The 18191-nt window shown below is 37.9% G+C and overlaps 2 protein-coding genes across 5 annotated transcripts; one reads left to right on the top strand and one right to left on the bottom strand.

Moving 5' to 3' along the window:
* The first annotated feature begins 4729 nt into the window (after positions 1-4729).
* LOC306892583 (cytokine receptor common subunit gamma-like) lies at positions 4730-14410 on the top strand. 4 transcript variants are annotated; one of them, XM_079453730.1, is made up of 12 exons: positions 4730-5117; positions 5352-5507; positions 5872-5918; positions 5986-6091; positions 6181-6292; positions 6603-6778; positions 6856-6986; positions 7069-7210; positions 7622-7733; positions 10359-10440; positions 10531-10594; positions 12862-14410. In XM_079453730.1, the coding sequence occupies exons 2-12, from the start codon at positions 5408-5410 to the stop codon at positions 13026-13028; spliced, it is 1239 nt and encodes a 412-aa protein (XP_079309856.1). In that variant the 5' UTR covers positions 4730-5117; positions 5352-5407; the 3' UTR covers positions 13029-14410. The 4 variants fall into 4 exon arrangements, with proteins under 4 accessions (XP_079309856.1, XP_079309859.1, XP_079309858.1 ...); XM_079453733.1 differs by lacking the exon at positions 12862-14410 and having other exon boundaries at positions 10531-11736; XM_079453731.1 differs by lacking the exon at positions 4730-5117 and having other exon boundaries at positions 5309-5507.
* mthfs (5,10-methenyltetrahydrofolate synthetase (5-formyltetrahydrofolate cyclo-ligase)) lies at positions 14342-18080 on the bottom strand. The gene is made up of 3 exons (XM_079453766.1): positions 17804-18080; positions 16264-16531; positions 14342-15022 (listed from the first exon to the last, which is right to left on the bottom strand). Exons 1-3 carry the CDS (start codon positions 17912-17914, stop codon positions 14796-14798), a joined length of 606 nt encoding a protein of 201 aa, XP_079309892.1. The 5' UTR covers positions 17915-18080; the 3' UTR covers positions 14342-14795.
* Between the last annotated feature and the right edge of the window lie 111 nt (positions 18081-18191).

Here is an 18191-nt window from a genome sequence, read left to right as displayed (position 1 = left end):
AAAAGCATCTGTGCTATATGACTAAATGTAAATGTAAATTTTTTAAACAAAACGTTATGGAGCGAGTTTAGTCTCATTAATTATTCATGCGTAAAACAAGATACACACATGCGTAAACAGTTTTGCATGCATAAAACCTAATTTACGTGCACATAGTATATATTTACATTTACGAAAAGCAATTCACGTGCGTAAAACAAAACTAGTTTCTCATAAAGTGCGTTTCGCAAACATACAACAGCGCACATAACTTTCGAAAAGTTAAAATGTACGCGTTTGTCTTGTTTTACGAATGTGCAAATCGTCACACACGTGTGAATCGCCTTGGACGTGTGTGTGTGTTTTTTGAGACTCTCCTGGCGACGCAACCCCTTCCACTTGGGTTGTCGTACTCTTTAGCCAATCAGATTCAAGCTTACCATTCAACCAATCACAACCCGCTGAGGGCGCCGGACTCAAGGAAAACGGCTCTGCGCAACTTTAGTGCAGTTTGGCTCAAATAGAACGGAAATGACGCATCACCCTCACCGCACGTTAATCACATTACGATCTTTTCCACGCTTGCGCAGCTTTGTGGGTACAATTTATTATATTTTTTACTGTTAAATAAAATACAATACTCAATTTACTTCGCTGCTGTCCACCTGGTCTCATTTCACTATGTGTTCTGTCAAGTCAGTTTGAAATACTGTAATGTTTCCCCTGACTTTGTTGTTCTTTCTTCATGTAAATTAATTTAGTCTAGTTATATATACGTGTTATGTTCCTTATTGGCTTCTGTAAACGCCATTGAAGGGATTATTTTACTAATGGATAGATATATTAGCCTATATAGACCCATACTAATAAATGACTACATTTAAAGTTAACTAGTATTATCAGATTTTAATTTAATAAAACGACACAAACCGTCTTTGACAAAACTAATGACCGCAGATAGAAACACGGTAAGGTAAATAGACATGCCATACAGCAATGAATCGCAAAATGGGAGGAAACTGAAGATTTGCAGTGGATTCAAAAACTTTATTCCACATGTAACCAAAATCATCTATGTTCATGTAACAACTCTATTATTTTGGATTGGCAACCACATAAACACATCGTAATGGTAACGTAAGCAACATTTAAAAACTTAAAAACAGACAAGCCTACAAAACAAAATATGTGCCGTCTGCACCAAAGCTACGCAGAGCCGTTTTCCTTGAGTCCTGTAATTGGTTGAATGGTAAGGTTGAATCTGATTGGCTAAAGAGTACGACAACCCAAGTGGAAGGGGTTGCGTCGCCAGGAGAGTCTCAAAAAACACACACACACGTCCAAGGCGATTCACACGTGTGTGACGATTTGCACATTCGTAAAACAAGACAAACGCGTACATTTTAACTTTTCGAAAGTTATGTGCGCTGTTGTATGTTTGCGAAACGTACTTTATGAGAAACTAGTTTTGTTTTACGCACGTGAATTGCTTTTCGTAAATGTAAATATATACTATGTGCACGTAAATTAGGTTTTATGCATGCGAAACTGTTTACGCATATGTGTATCTTGTTTTACGCATGAATAATTAATGAGACTAAAATCGCTCAATAAAATGTTAGTTTTATAATAGAAGAGAAAGATTATAAGTTTGCTGAATTCAACTTTGGGTCTACCGAAATAATTTCAGATATTTAGGCATAAGATCAGTTGTATTTTATAGTTAAACATTACACTGAAATGATGTTTGACCTCTGCTTCTGTAAGGCATGGTAGAAATGCAATTGGTTAATAGTTGCAATAATATTTTGCTGATTTACAGGCATTTACTGTGGTGTGGTTTTCACACTTATTGGCTTTAGCATTCTTGAGACCATCCTTGTGAATATTCTGACAGCTAAAGGAAAAAAGGCCAAATCAGTTCCACCAGAGAAAACCAGGACTGGTGTTACTGGTCCAGCTGGTAAGTATCTTTCCTTGTCTGTGTATAATTCTTAGAAAGAAAATGGTAAAACAACATCTTTACACCTGAAACACAAACCTGTTTGATTCAATCTTTCAATTTATGTTCATTTTAATAGCAGTTTACATGAACAAGTTCAAATTAAAGGTGGTTTGCAGTGATTACTATCAAGGTGTAGCTGTTGATGTAGCCAATAACCTTTGGACTTAAAACTGTTTATGCTTAAAACTGGTGTCTATCTAGAGCAACTTATCCTCCAACACATACGGCCAGATCTGCACTGTTTATTCCCGAATACAAAAATAGAAGCCTTGTCTGAAGTAATGCCTGGCAGCAGGCTAAGCTTATGCCTAGACCGTCATCATGAATCTACATGTTGGGTAATTTTGGACATGTACTGGTGTATGATTTTCAGTTTAAACCATCAGGATTAAATGTATTTACATTCCACTTTCAACTAGTTTAAAATTCAGGCATTTTGAATAAGTAACGTTACCCACGATTCGGTCTCATGACCTTCGTATACCGGTATATGCCTGATGAAGGTCAAGAGATAAATTAATGTCTATGCAAGCACTGGTAGTGTCCGGGATTTGTTTTCTTTTTTGCTTTATTTGGACCTTTTAGTCTTTTATCCAACTATCCACTGACTACACGTGTGCGAGATTAACTGTTAATTTTTTTATATAACATAAAATACAAGTGTCACAATTGCTTTTCGAAACTTACAAATATGTCTCTATATTCTGGCAAACTCTTTTCTATTGCCGTCTTTTGACAGAAACGGAATAGTATAAATGCTTATGTAAGGCTGACTGCTGCAACGTTCTTAAAGAAATGCATTCCCTTGGGGGTTTTCCCCCTCAGTGCAGGCATAAGAAAAGTTGGTCCTGGAGTGCCGCTGCCCTTCAGATTTAAGCTACAGACTTTATCAAACACACCTCAACAAGCTAATCAATGTCTTCAGGATCACAGACATAAGTACCTAGACGCGGCATTGCCCGCTTTGCTCCACTGCATCAATACGTCAATGCGCCGCCATATTACTGAGGGCAAAAGTCCATTCAAGTGAATGGGAGAGCTGAGCTTTTACATTTCTCAACACATTTCAATGATTAACGATATACATAGAGTACAAGTTTATCATGTCTCTGGTTGCGTAATATTTCCATATTATAATTCCATGTTATAATTTAAAATTATTTGTTGTCATAAGGAATTGTAAATATACATTAATTGAGCCTGTTATTGAGGAGAATCCACTAGATGGCACATAAAACGTTATTGTTTTTATATGCAGAAAACCGCCATTCATTGTGTGTGTATATAGTCTGCTTTCGCCCTGACCAATATGGCTGCGGCCTTGACGTACGATCCAGTGGACGATGGCGTGTCTCTGTATTATATACAGTGTGTCTATGTTCAGGGTTACCAAAGCAACAGACAGGTGAGTTTTTTTACAGAGTTTGAGAAACTCTCCAGGACAGCGGCACCCCAGGACCGACCCTTAGTGAAACCCTAACTTAGAGGTATATACACTCTCGTTATTTGTTTTAAGGACAGTCTCAACTAAAGCCATGGTTTGTACATCCTCCCACAGATCATGTAAATGACATAAACTCTCTAGAAACCAGTGGAAATGAGGATGCGACGTGTATGATTGAAATTGGAAAGAAGTCATCACCGTGGACCAAAGCTGCAAAAATTGTAGATGTGACCTTCATTGTTTTGTACATAATCACCATTACTGTGTTTCTTTCCATAATTGGTTCGCAATGGTTCAATTAACAACTTCTAATATGTAAAATAGCATGTGGAAAACCTCATGTGGAAGTTGTTTTGTTTATTGTTTTCGACAATATATTATTATATTCCTTCCTCTGCTGTTCATTGTGGTTGAACTGAGCAATTGTTTCTTTTAAATATATATCGATATGTAGGCCTAACATTTACTATGTATTTACTGTGTGTCATATTATAACAATGTGCTTCTACATGTAAACTGCTTAAATATAGTCTGTATAAACAATTGCTTTACACTGAACATGATTTTATTGTGTTAGTTAGTTAGCTGTATTATTTGAGTTATTATGGCTCAAATAAAAACAAACCTACAGTTTGATTGATATTAATTGGAAAATATTAAAAAAATAAATAAAACAGTTATCGCATTTTGGAACCAAACTCTTCATATTCTACAATGGTACTGAATGGTGTCCTACACCTGAACACATTGTTCTGAAAATCTTTGAAACAATTTGAAGGCGACCAAATGGTGAAAGATGTTTTGGGGTGAACTGTCCTTAAGGTTCATTAAAAACCAACACTTGTTCAATGCATTTTCCTAAAACCTAACATTGTGCTCCTTCCGAAGCAGAATTTTCAAGATGAACGTTAAAGAAGCTGTCGTTGACTAGAATAATGAGAGAGTTGTGTACGTCTATGAATTAAGTCTCTTTGTGCAACTCTTCTTAGAAAGCAAAGGCAACTTGTTTGTGCTCCACAAAAGAATGAATAGGATGCAGGTTTGGAACAACATAAGGAAAATTGTATTTGGTCGAAGGGTGCAGCAGCCAGTGGGGAAAGTTCAATAGCTTGGGTGCGCCTCTTCTGTGGGTTGCTCCGGGTGGTGTGGATGAGTGTCGTGTCGGGGGTCGGGTCTGCCGGTCGTCAGCAACTTGTGTCTCCTTGAAAGAAACAAATACACACGGTTCATGCCTTGGAGACGATCCTCGTCCTGTGGCATCTTCCTGTGCTTTTTATGTAGAGCGGTAAGGAGCCTCGGATGCTGACGACCGGCAGGTGTGTCGTGTTAATTTCCTCCGTGTCCCAGGCTGACGTTTAAATGTTTGGAACATAAAAAACATCCGATTTGAGTTGCTTGACCTCATTAAGAAACTCAGAACTTCCTTAAAGTGATTGTACAAGATCTGTACTTTTATTCATTTACATCAGACTCATCAAACAACCTAATGAGTCAGATAGACTCCCAGTCGAGCTTTTTGTGACATATCAACCACAGTCGTCTCTAATACCTCCCCCTTCAGCTTCCTGGCTCAACGCCTTCCAGTAAAGAGTGGGCTGTGTTTCCTCTCTCAAGCTACAACAGCGCACTACGAAGGGAAGTCTGCTGTCGCATGGCTCACATGAACACCATTCACAAGATTGAGTAAAGGTGAAAGAATTCGTGTTTTCATCCAATGTTAATGATACTTATTTAAAGCAGTAATATCGATTGAAAGCATCTAATGTTTTAAACGGGTAACAACCAACATGACACGTTTTTGTTACACATCATTGAGTGTTGCACATGTCAAGTTGGCGTTGTTGTTTTGTTATTAATCATTGTTTGTTGCGATGTAACATTTACAAATCCACAGTTGACATATTGTATGTCTTCTGTCCATAGACATTTTGGCACAGAGAATGTCAAAGGTTGTCCGATAGAGCATTTCTTCAAAAAAGATGATTTGTAAAGAGCGTTTACCAAGAGTCGCTTTCTTCACTTTCATTTTTATATCTGCGCTCATTTCTACGCCGTCTTTTACCTTTGCAAATGATACTGGTGAGTGATTCTCTGATTCTTCTCTGATATCTATTAGAAATGTTTCAATTTATTTGATATGCTTTGGGCTGTCACGGTATACAGGTATTGGAAATAACCATAATATTAAAACTGTGATAATTAATACAGTGTTATTTAAGACATATTAAAATATAGTAGATAATTCAGAGAGATGAAAAAGATGAATTTGGCCGATAGCACTATTTGTTAAAATATTCAAATAGATATTGTGATAATATCATTACTCTAGCAGGTTTTGCCACGATATCCGTGTAATGAAAAATGAAAATTATGATTGGCTATCAGGTAGAAATAATTTCTCAGCAGATTAAAATGTGTATTGTTCATTGGTCGTTACTGTAAGGTACGGAGGATGAAGAAGAAGAACATGACTGTTTCCAAGAAGATATGGTAATAAGAATTTTGATGGGATAGCTCATTTATGTTTATAAATCACTAATTCACGTTGTCCTTCCAGTACTATGCAGAGGTTTTTCTCAAGAACAGTTCTGAGGTTGTGAAGTTTTGCTGTCCAAATCTGTCCAATGACAGAGAATGTGAATCCCACCATCACCAACCACCTAGTAAACCATTTCTCTGTTTGCTGACACATACTTCTTAAATTATCTTGGTTTTGTTTGTCGTTTGAACTTTGTCTTGTTTTTCTTAAAAGCACTTCATGATTTCAACTTCGAGAAGATCACCTGTATGATGAACATGAAAAATGACATCCACTGTTTTTGGAGTATAACCAATGTTACTAAAAATGCAGTGTACTCAGCTGAGTAAGTGTGCACTTAAAATAATGCCTTAAATTTGTAAAAAGTTCAATCTAAATGACTTTACTAGTCACTTGACTTTAAAGGGATAGTTCACACGAACAATTCTGTCATGTACGTGCCCTCAAAATGTTTCAAACCTATATCATTTTGTTGTTGTGTTTGTTGTTTGTGTTCAACAAAGCGAAAGAAAGAAATGTATTCAGGTTTCGTAAATGAAGACAGAATTTTCATTTTTGGGTGAACTATCCGTTGAGGGATTTGTGGTCTCGTCCTTTTTCAAAGATTCATTTTCTGTTTCTAATTTTTTTATTAGCGTACCCTATAACAATTCACTCCAGATTTTAAATTGTTCTCAAATCATGGAAAAGGAAGCTGTTGAATGCCATGGCCATGTAATGCACGAACAGGCAGAATTCATATTGAAAGTCAACATTTCTCTTCCAACGCTCTCGTACAGAATTGGGAAGAAGTTTCACACAGACAACATAAGTAAGAAAAACTGCAGTCAGACCACAACCTGAAGCAAAACAGCTGTATGAAGCTAAATGTGAATGCGTTCTTTTCAGTAAAGCCCGATCCGCCAGACGACATAAGGATTTCAAATAACCAAACGAAATTAGAAATCAACTGGACATATTTGAAAAACATTTCTGCGAACCTTAGATGTTACAAGCATCAGTTAAAGATCAACGATGAAGTATGAACGCTAAACACATTTACGTGTTTACACAATTTTGTGCACAAATGCAAGACTCTGTAACGGTGTGTTTTGTCTAAAGGTGGTTACTTTGCCAGATGGCCAGTTGTCTTACATTAAGCAAGACATAGACGTGACGAAGACGTATGCCATTCAAGTCCGAGTTAAGCAATCTACCATCTGCGGTGAATCCATTCACTGGAGTGACTGGAGCAGCGTTCACGGTAAGTAAATGTTTGATTTAAGATGTTATATATATTCAATTCTTAGTTAAAGTATTCATTATGTTTGTCATATATGATTTTATATATGTTTACATTTGTTTAACTTGACATATTTGTCTAAATTGAAAATACCCAAATTATTCAAACCAAATGATGACAAGACGCATAAATACATTTGAAATGTTCTGATGTGATATTCAATTTCGATGAGCACGTGAACGTTCAGAATCTCGTAATGACTGTAGTTCTGACTTGACGTAAACATGTGTGTAATATTCTCCCTATATGACCTTTCACAGCAGGTGTATTTACTGATACCATACTCATACATCAAATCGAAATAAAAAAAGATTTTAGTCGGGTTGTACACGTAGAATTTACAGTTGGTTTTGTCATCTGTTCTTGAATCAGAGGTCGGGCCGTTTGAAAACAAGTACCGTGTGAATCCATGGGTGATAACAGTCATTGCTTTTGTTCTTCCCATGCTTCTTTTGGCCGTCATGTTGCTCTGCAAGTGTCAAAGGTACAGTATTATTAACTCTATAATGCTTTTGTGTTGCTGGATTATAGTTGCATTATTGCGACAACAGTCAGGTTCAACCTTGAATGGGACTCTTTCTTCAGTGGAACACAAAAGAAGATATTTTGAGAATTGTCTCTGTGGTTTTGTGTTCGTACGACGGAAGTCAGTGTCGTTTGGTTATCGACATTCTTCAAAATATCTTCGTTTGTGTTCGTGCAGAAGCAAGAAGCTCACACTTGAATGACAAGAGGATAAATGTATGATGAAATAATGTTCGGATGCTAAATGTCGGCATACGCATCGGTTGAAGCCATCAGGCTTTCTCGTTAAAAAATAAGAGTTTATCACTATATGCTGACCACATACAGCAGCCAAAGAGAACGACTGATCACGCAACCGTAGCTTGAAATACGTGTCTTTTCAGAGATGAGCGCAGTTCAAGTTTTGGCCAATTAGAAATCCAGTTCAAAACAGAGAAAGCACAGAATCAAGAGCGTGCGGTTTGAGACACAAACACTTGTAATGATAAAGAATAAAATACCACTTCGGATAACATAAACAACGCTGGTTCAGAAAAAAATCCTGTTTTTGAACATTACACAAACGTATGAACAAAAAGTAAGCAAGAGAACATTTACAATCAAAATGTTAAACAAATACATTTAAGATTTCATTATGAACGGTGATGGTTTGAGAAATACATCAATAAAAAGGAAGTGCCTCTGGACCCGTGTTTACATCTTGCAAAGTGGTCTATACACAGGAATTCAACAGGAGGTGGCTTATTCATATAGGTTGAATCATGAAAAAAAGGAAAATTCAAAAAGCTTTTAAGAAGCCAAAACATGTGGCAAAATACAGACCTGGAAAAAAATGCAATGCATCAAATAGCACATTCACACATATTGAAACCAAGTGATTATATTTTTACAAATCGTCGCTTTTTTAAACATCGTCGATGTCCTTCTGAAACCTCGTATGTCCAATTTCACCGTCCAATGTAAAACACAGATCATTTATTTGATAAATGATAAGATGGCAAGCACTGTTTAATACTTTTTATCGGTTAGATATTTCCAAAACTCGATGACAAACACGAAGGGTGACAAGGGTTGAAAGCAGACTGTCTTAAAATGACAAGCGCTGGGTGAGAAGTTAACTCTGAATCTTCCTGTTTTCTATATGACTTTTGTTTCGGCTAAGTCGAGGAACAGACACAGTGTTTGTCAGATGTGAACTATGGCGCGCGACAGAGTCTGGGTATAAATATAAGTAATAGGTACTGTATATGCACAGGATTCTTCAAAAGCAAGTCTCATATTATTTGTTTATTTAAGTGGAATATCATTTTATGCCTTTTCTTCTGCGATTGATAGCCACCGCATGTAGTAGTTATGAATTCGTGTAAGAACATTGTGGTAAAGCTCACGTCTTATTGTCCGGCCCACTTTTACCGAATTCAACACATACACACACACTTGTTTGTGGTTTGACAAATGTTCATAGGCGGTGTGAATAGAGTCATTGTTTCTTCTTGACTCAACATACGAGTTATTACTGCAGGCTAACAATATTTGACACGTGACAACATGAACCATGTGTTTTCAAGGGCAGGTTTTGAAGGGCAACCACACACGCTGTCCTGTCTGGTGTAAGAATTTTCACACTTTCTTGCGATCTCTAATTCACCAACATTGACCGTTTGGGCACTTTTGAGCACTGCTGACATGACAGATATTAGCGTGCTTGTGAGGGCCCAAATAGCTTGACCGTGAAAAAATATCCAGTGTTCTTTTTTAGAACTGAGCTGTTAAAAATAAGAGGAAGTGACAGTAAACATCACACATGTAACGCACGTCCCTTCCAACTAAACGCCTTCTTTTGTATCAGAAAGACTGAGTAGTAGAGAATTATTTCTTTGCCACTTAAAATGAACTCTCAAGAAACAAACAAGAACTTTACAATGAGAAATGAGAGTGAAAACTCAATAACGCAATGGCAAAAACGTTATTCTTTATTAACCTTTCACAAATCAAAGTTTATAAATATGAATATTTCACTTTTTCAAGTTTCATTCACCTTTCCTATCATGTTTTTATTGTGTATTTTGAGTTATTACGGCTCAAATCAAAACAAACCAACTGCAGTTTGATTGATGTTCATTGGAATGCAAAGTAAAAATATATATTTTTGGAAATTTGTAAAAACTTCACATTTTGTAAGCAAACTCTTCATATGTGGACATTCATAATGATCATAAAAATTGTATTATGACATCCAAAATAATATTTATAAAACACGATTTGCGAAAAGGTTTATTCGAAGACCATGTTCATTTTTGCCATTGAGTTTATTCTTGACATTTTCAAAAGGTTTCTCTTTGATCTTTTCTCATTTTTGTTCACTTCCTGAAAGTCATCATTTTCTCTAAACTCATGTAACATCTTTTAATTTCCTGTATTCTTAACATGTAGTTATCTGGGATATTTTAAGAATACAGCGCATTAGTTTACACGACCTTATTTATTTAAACATGTTCTACAATTCACAATGGACTCCTTCCACTGTAGATTTTCCTTAGTCTTTCACTTTTCACGAAATCATTTACGGTTTTAATTTTTACAGGCTCCTAAAAAAGCTTTTTCCTCCCATCCCCGGCCCGTCTGTAAATGTCAAAAACCTTCTTGATAACGACAACTACATCCAGGTAAAATGACCAGATATCGTGTAACATCGAGATGCATTTAACACACAAGAAATAAGGAATCAATGTTGATTTTCGTTGTTTCTCTGCCAGGATTTGTCTAACAGATGTGTTTACCATGACACGGAGGTGGTGCACGCCATAGAGGAAAGAAATGGTAAGATCACATCTCGGAGATGACATCTGGATCCAGAAAACTGTTCTGAAACGAAGGAGAAAATAAATATCATAAACGTTTGCACACGAGAGAGAAGGGTCAACGTGAATCTTCTGTGGGTATTTCGGTGAAATTAATGTCAAATGAAATGAAATATTCATTTTAGTTGGTGTCATCTGTCTGTTTAAACAGACCTGGTATATTTTTTAATCCTGTTCAGGCTTTAAACAGACTGAAGAAACATCCAGCGCATGTTTCGTGTGTTTTGTTGTTGGCTTTTTTATTTAAATTATTTGTAAATACATCTTAAGAATGGGTTTCAGCTTCTGCTATTTTGTAAAAAAGGAATACTACAATATAAATATATGTTTAAAACAATTAAAAAAAGACTATTATTCACAGTTACTCATGCATGACCAGCTTCAGAATAATTCAGCCGGAACCGCAACATCAGCTCAACCAATAGTGCGACCTTGGGGCGGGACTACCAGTCTAGCCGACCAATGGTGACGCTAGTAGCACAGAAATAAGCTTTAACTTAAAAAGTGCTATGAGGGACTTTCCAAAACAATGATCTCATTGCGCTTCGGTTCCGTTTTCTGTGGTTTATGACCTCTAACATAAAAAAGCACTTTTAACCATAGTTCAAATAAACCTTATTCTCAGAACATGCGCAAGCATGCATGAAATCATTCACAAACATTTACACATGACGATGGGCAAAAGTGATGCCAATCGACGCCTTTGGCTTTTATTCAAATGTATTATAACAAATGCATCTTGTGTAGTTGTGTTTGGAGTATAAAGCTTTTAAGGAGGCTTCGCAAAAATCATCTTCGTTTTATTTCCACAGAAAAGGGAAAACATTTATATTTACATTAGTAGATGCTTTTATCCAAAGAGCGAAACATACAGTACAATAGTGATTTAATCGTTCAGGTTTCGGGCGAATGAACAATGACAGAATCTTTATTTTGGCCTTTAATGTGGGTAAGATTTGTTATAGTTTGAAGAGTTGTTTATTATTTCTCATTTCTACAAATATCATTTCAAATGAAATAAGAATCATTGGCTCTGAAGTGTATTGTCTGTTGTCTCCATTATGCCACAATAAAAGTGTGTTGCACATCATGAGTCAAATGAATATCTGCTCTGTCGTTTTCATTTGCATATGAGGTTACTGTGGTCTTCTTTTTCGAAGTAAGCTGCAGAAGATTTGACTTAAAAGGTTCTCATTGCTCTCTAGTAATCTAAATGTGAGTCTGGAATGAATCTGCTGTGAAGATGAATGGCTTTGTCCATAAACTTGAAGAAGTAGAATGACGAGTTGGCTCTCTTAAGAAGCCTCGTGTCTGTAGTACATTTAGAAACCGCGAAGCCAGGAAGAAAAATAGAACAATAAACAATCACATAATCGAAATATACAAGCATCTATATTGCAAAGTTCGCAGAAAAATGTAAAGTCTGTCATCATTTACTCACCCTCAAAAAACTTACATTTCATAGTTCTGCTTAACAGAACAGAAGATACTTTGAATAATTGATTTACGTTGTAGGGAAATAATCTACTATGGCAGTCAATGGTGCCCCAGATCTGTTTAGTTTGCCACATTCTTTAAAATATTTATTTTGGTGTTTGGAACAACTTGAGGTGGGAGTAAAAGATGACAGAATTTGGGTGAACTGTCCCTTTAAATCTATAAAATCAAATGTTTTGTTGAACTAATATGCTAGTTGCACAGGATGGCGGCGGTGACCTTTTGGGACGCCGGGGTCAGCCGTGTAATTTCCAGTATTTTAGATAAAAAATAAAGCAAAATATCAGCGATTATAACAGACTCTCTCTATACGTTACGAGGCAAAAACAACTCGATAGTAGTATACCACCGGAATTGACTCTGCCGAACCTGGAATCGCAAAAGCGTACCGGCTCCATCTTGTGCAAGTAGCCCATTAACTCTCAACAAACATCCATTCAGACAGTCTCAAGCCGTCACGAGGGTCTTCACTTCTCTGTCAGCTGAGCAGATGATAAATCTTTTCTCCTGGGGACCTTTTGAGACATTTACCTTGCATTTTGCATATGCTTCTATCCAAAGCGACTTACATTGCATTGTATGTTCCTGACTATGTGCAATCCCCTGGGCTCGAACCCATGACCTTGCGCCACCCTTTAACCACTGAGCTTCACGAAACTGTCTCAAAGGCTCCTCTGATTCATGCATGAAACCCACCCAATTTACAGACCTCTTCTCTTTTCTTCACAGCTCTTTGTGTGAAGGACGCACATCTCCCCACAGAGCCGTCTGTCTGTATATGCTCTCATCTCTCACTCCCAGAGCTGCCTGCCTTCCCCACCGGCGGCGGCAAACCAGAAGATTCATCCTCACACAAAAACCCTCTTTCATTTTGTTTGCGGCAAAAGGTTATATAGCCACGTCTGACAGAAACATCTTCAAACTAGATGAACTAGTATAATTATTAAATAATTGTAAATTCATTACGTTTTTTTTTGGCCAAGACCAGCCTATAAAATAACCATAATGTTTCGTTTTCAGGCCAAAAACGCTGGCATATTAAACACATCAGTTAAAGTGATAGTTCACCCAAACGTGAAAGTGCTGTCATCATTTACTCACCGTCATTCACAACCTCTCCGTGACTGTCTTCAGTGGAACACAAAAGAAGATCATTTGAGAAATGTTGCAGTGGTTTTGTTCATTTATTAAAAGTTGCTTGGGTATAGCGCTCTATCACATGTCGTCTTTTATGTACAGAAGAAAGAAAGTCATTCAAGTTTGAGATGACGTGAGGGTGGAAAAACGATGACAGAATTAAGCTTGGGCAAAAACTAACATAAGTGACCTAAGCATACGAGTAAGAACTCTGTATTTCTGTATTACTTGCATTTGGCTGTATCCACTGACACACTTTGGAAGTTCTTGAACTGACATTGATATATAAAAACTTAAGATGTGCCGGCCTTACATCTCCTGTTATCTGATGGAGCGTTTCCGCTCTTTTGGATGACTCCCTCTGTCCGGATGCCAGCTGGATCCTGGTTATTCTGCTAAGCGCTCTTTAAGCGATAAAGATTATCAAGTGCTGTCCAAGCACTTGATGCAGGAGATATGGGGTTATTATTTGATGGTCCAACAAACTGAAGATGCAAACAGCTTCACCTGTCAAACGGTGAAACTCATCCAGGAAGCGTTTTGATTTGAAGTTATTCATTTCTTCTAATGAGCATCAGTGTGCAGTGATCCTGCATTCCCTCTGATGTTAATCCTTTTCTGAAACCAGCTCTTTTACATGAAGGAGGCAGTTTGAGCTGATGAAACCCCAAGAGTGTTGGGCTTAAATAACCTTCAGCTGCGCAATGAATCCGTCCATATGCATTGTTCAAAAATGAACTGTATTTTATTCACATGTGTACAGGCATTTCCGATATTCAGAATAAGGATTGTGTAAACATACACCTGATGATTGATCTCTGTCTGGCCAGCAGTGAACTTTGATGAAGATTTTTAACTTTTGTCTACTTTCTTTCACAATATAATTCGTTCCTTTTTATAGAGAACTTATATCTGGGACTATGTGCATCTTGTTGTTTGCATTTCCCTCAAAAATCTGCAATTTCGCAGGTGATGAAAGCCAAGGTCATGGGTTCGAATCCCAAGGAAAGCAGGGACTTACAAAATGTCAAATGTTTGAATCCAGTTGCTTTGAATAAAACCACCCACCAAATGCTGTATAAAGATGGAACTTTATGATTGTGACTGATGATTGTGTGTTTGCAAACAAATACATATTTTCAAAGAGAAATCTTGGTCTCATCTCTCAGAGACGTTTATACAACAACTTGCACACAGGGAACATGACAAACAACTATAATATCACTGCAAAGATCCTGTAACTTCCTGTAAACAAGCATGAATTGTTTATGATGTCTGAGAACATTATGAAGGAAAAGTGAGGTGAAGTACTATGACTGCTTGGTCCTTCACGGAGAGATCCCATGTGACACAGCAAAGACCATTATAGGAAAGCGAAACAGGAACTAAAGAACATGCACAGGTGAACATTTGAATGTAGGCCTCCGTTTGTAAGTGACGGTTTGATAAGTCTTGTTTAAATATGCTTTCATTTTAAAGCATCCATTGCAAGTGAAGACTGAGGAAGCGTTTTCCTCCACATTACTTCATTCCTCATCTTCATAGAGGACTTCATCGATAATAAAATCACGATCGTCCACCGGGATGTCCGTACAAATCTGCTCTTTGAAAGCCAAGGCGATGGTGTGCGGCTTTTCACGCTGGTGCTTTCGGCAGCGCTCCAGATACGTGTCATAAAAACCTTTCCCTCGTCCGAGCCTGTTCCCGTTCTTATCGAACCCCAGACCAGGCATGAGGATAAGATCAAGTCCTCCTGTAACAACATTACAACACCACATTAAACAGGGCTGCAAAGTACAGGATTTTGCTTTAAAGCACAAAGAATACATACAGTAGAGTATAAATAAATTAACTGCTCGCTTAAATCTGTGACCTGTCATTTTTGTCTCTATCGCCATCTCTGATTTAAATATAAAATCGCAGGTTAGTTTATGTGCTTATAGTTCTGTATCCTTTATGAATTTCGCTGCTGTCCTTCTGTAACCTTGTATCTCCATATTTTGTGACGATATGAATCATTTTTATTAGTCGCTCTTTACGTTTGTGTTTTTACTGTACAGTGCTTTTTCCATTTCCTGAAAAACAGCGAGGTTTCAGAAGAACAGCAAGGATATGTTCTCTGTCTATTTGTATGAAAATGTATGTTTCGTGCAGCATTAAATGATCAAAATATTGCATCTACTAGGACCTCTGTGAAAGAGATCTAGTGGCTACATCTGGTATTACACACACACACACAAAATAATTAATATCTATAATAACAATTTAAATGGGGTGAGAGGATTTAGTCCACCGTCTTACACTTACTTCTGCCTGGTTTATATTCACCTCACGTAATGAATCGCTTTGCAAATCAAACCACATTCCTAGGATGTACAAATTGTTTAAGCAATATTCAATAAATTATATGAAATTAAATTATATCAATAATAAGTTAGTAAAATTAGATTAAGAAGCACTTCCTTAATACCTAAATAAAACAGCACAAATTCACAAAGCTCCTAAATTCTTAATTCCTTGTTACAAATAGACTGAACAAATGGCCACATAGACTGAGACGTTGGTTGCTATTCGAAATCTCACCCACTAGATGCCGACAAATTCCTTACACCTTGTTTGCAAATGTGAGTAATAAATGGAAAGTAATTCCACAGTTAATAAATTAGCACAAATATAAAACCATGCAAGTCAATTTCTGACTGATTTGTTGTGGCATTCTTTAAGGTTACAAAACTCTTTTGGAAAGATCAAGGTGAGCAAGTCCTCGGATTACAGATCAACTATTAATTATAGAAAATATTATAATGAAACATCTGGGATGACATAAGGGTAAGAAAATTAGTAGAGAATTTTCACGTATGAGTAAACAAGCAACTACACAACAAATGTAAACAAACGGAGGGTCACATAATACGTGTGGAATGAGAGCTCCATCTAGTGGTATTAAACAAACTTTCCCTGTCACATCACCTCCAAATCCACAATGTACCACACCTGTAGCCAAAGCCTCCTCTCTGCTCAGGGCGTCTTCATCTCCCGGCTGTCGGATGTTCCAGGACGTCAGGGACAGGTTCTGGATGTCCCCCGGGTCTTTCAGTCGAAGCATGTCCATATGACTGCTGTTGTTGAAGTATCTGGGGATGAAGCACACTTTACCTCGCTTGAAGATATCCTGAAGGACGTCGTCTGTCCGGACCTCATCGTGCATGCTCAGAAAGACAGCCACACGCTGGCTAGAAAGGTATTTCGGATGTTTGAACAGCTAGAAACAAAATGAACTGTTTGTTAATAACAATGTTGCAGATTTGAAGTCTTAAAATGATCTGATTTGTTACATGCTTACATTTTTAACTACGAGCCACCATAACTATGAGGATGACATGTTCATAAACAACTGATCTATTAACCTATTATGGAAATTGAATTTTACCAATAAATTATTTTATTATTAGAAGAAGAAAAAGAGGAGCAGAAAAGGAAGAAGAAGCGGAGGAGGAGACGAAGAAGAGAAGTAGGAGGAGAAGGAGGAGGCGAAGAAGAAGAAGAGGAGGAGAAGAGGAGGAGGAGAAAGCGAAGAAGAAGAAGAGGAGGAGGAGGAGGAGAAGAAGAAGGGAAGGAGGAGGAAGAGAAGAAGGAGAAGATGAGGAGAAGAAGAGAACGAGGAGAAGGAGAAGGAGGAGGAGGAGGAGAAGAGGAGGAGGAGAAGGAAGATGCGAAGAAGAAGAGGAGGAGGAGGAGAAGAGGAGAAGGCGAAGAAGAAGAGGAGGAGAAGGAGGAGGAGAAGAGGAGGAGGAGGAGGAGGAGGAGGAGAAGAGGAGGAGGAGGAGGAGAAGAGGAGGAGGAGGAGGAGGAGAAGAAGAGGAGAAGGAAAAGGAGAAGAAGAGGAAAAAGAAGAAGAGGAGAAGAGGAGCAAGAAGAAGAAGGAGGAGGAGGAGGAGAAGGAAGATGCGAAGAAGAAGAGGAGGAGGAGGAGGAGGAGAAGAGGAGGAGAAGGCGAAGAAGAAGAGGAGGAGGAGAAGAAGGAGGAGAAGAGGAGGAGGAGGAAGAGGAGGAGGAGGAGAAGAAGAGGAGTAGGAGAAGAAGAGTAGGAAGAAGAAGAAGAAAAAGAAGAAGAAGAAGAAGAAGAGGAGGAGCAAGAAGAAGAAGGAGGAGGAGGAGGAGAAGAAGAAGAAGAAGAAGGAGGAGGAGGAGAAGAAGAAGAAGGAGGAGGAGAAGAAGGAGAGGAGGAAGAAGCAGAGGAGGAGGAAGAAGAAGGAGGAGGAGAAGAATATTTAGACCATTGGTATAATAAACAAAACATTCTAATCTAATTTAACGGTTTTAATATGTTTCATATTTGATCTGACACTGTTTTCATTTTGCCCCACACGACTATTGTATAGTATAATATTCAATATAAGTCGCTTTGGATAAAAGCGTGCGCCAAGTGCATTAATGTAAATATACATGCAAAGACCCCTCACGTGACATCTGCACCATATTTCCAGGCCACTTAAAGGTTAAATGACTGGGCTGTCACGTAAAGCACATTCACCTTCTGTGAGAGCACTCTTGACTGTCGGAGTTTCTCTTGATCGCTCATCGCAGACACTCGCTTCTTGATTTCTTTTCTTAAAGCTTGTTTTGCCGCACGCAGAGCTGCCATATCATCGCCGTAAACACGGACGTCTTGACAACATTAAAAACACGTCAAACAAGAGCGCATTGCGTTATCTCAGTTAATCATTCACTTTTGACTGTTGCGACACCAGAGCGCTGCACAAACTGCCATGTGTTCGATCGATCACCGCGGGATCGATTAGCTGTTCTGAGTGGATGGTGTGGATAAATGTCCCTTTATAGGGAAAGTCATCGAACTCGGCGGGCAGATTCGAGGCGCCTCCGGGCAACTATTTCAGTCATAGGAGATCAAGTCACGTGTA

This window comes from Barbatula barbatula (genome assembly GCF_947034865.1).
Source record: "Barbatula barbatula genome assembly, chromosome: 1".
NCBI classification, from domain to species: Eukaryota; Metazoa; Chordata; class Actinopteri; order Cypriniformes; family Nemacheilidae; genus Barbatula; species Barbatula barbatula.
The sequence above is the reverse complement of the archived record's forward strand: the minus strand, read 5'-3'. Positions and strand labels throughout refer to the sequence as shown.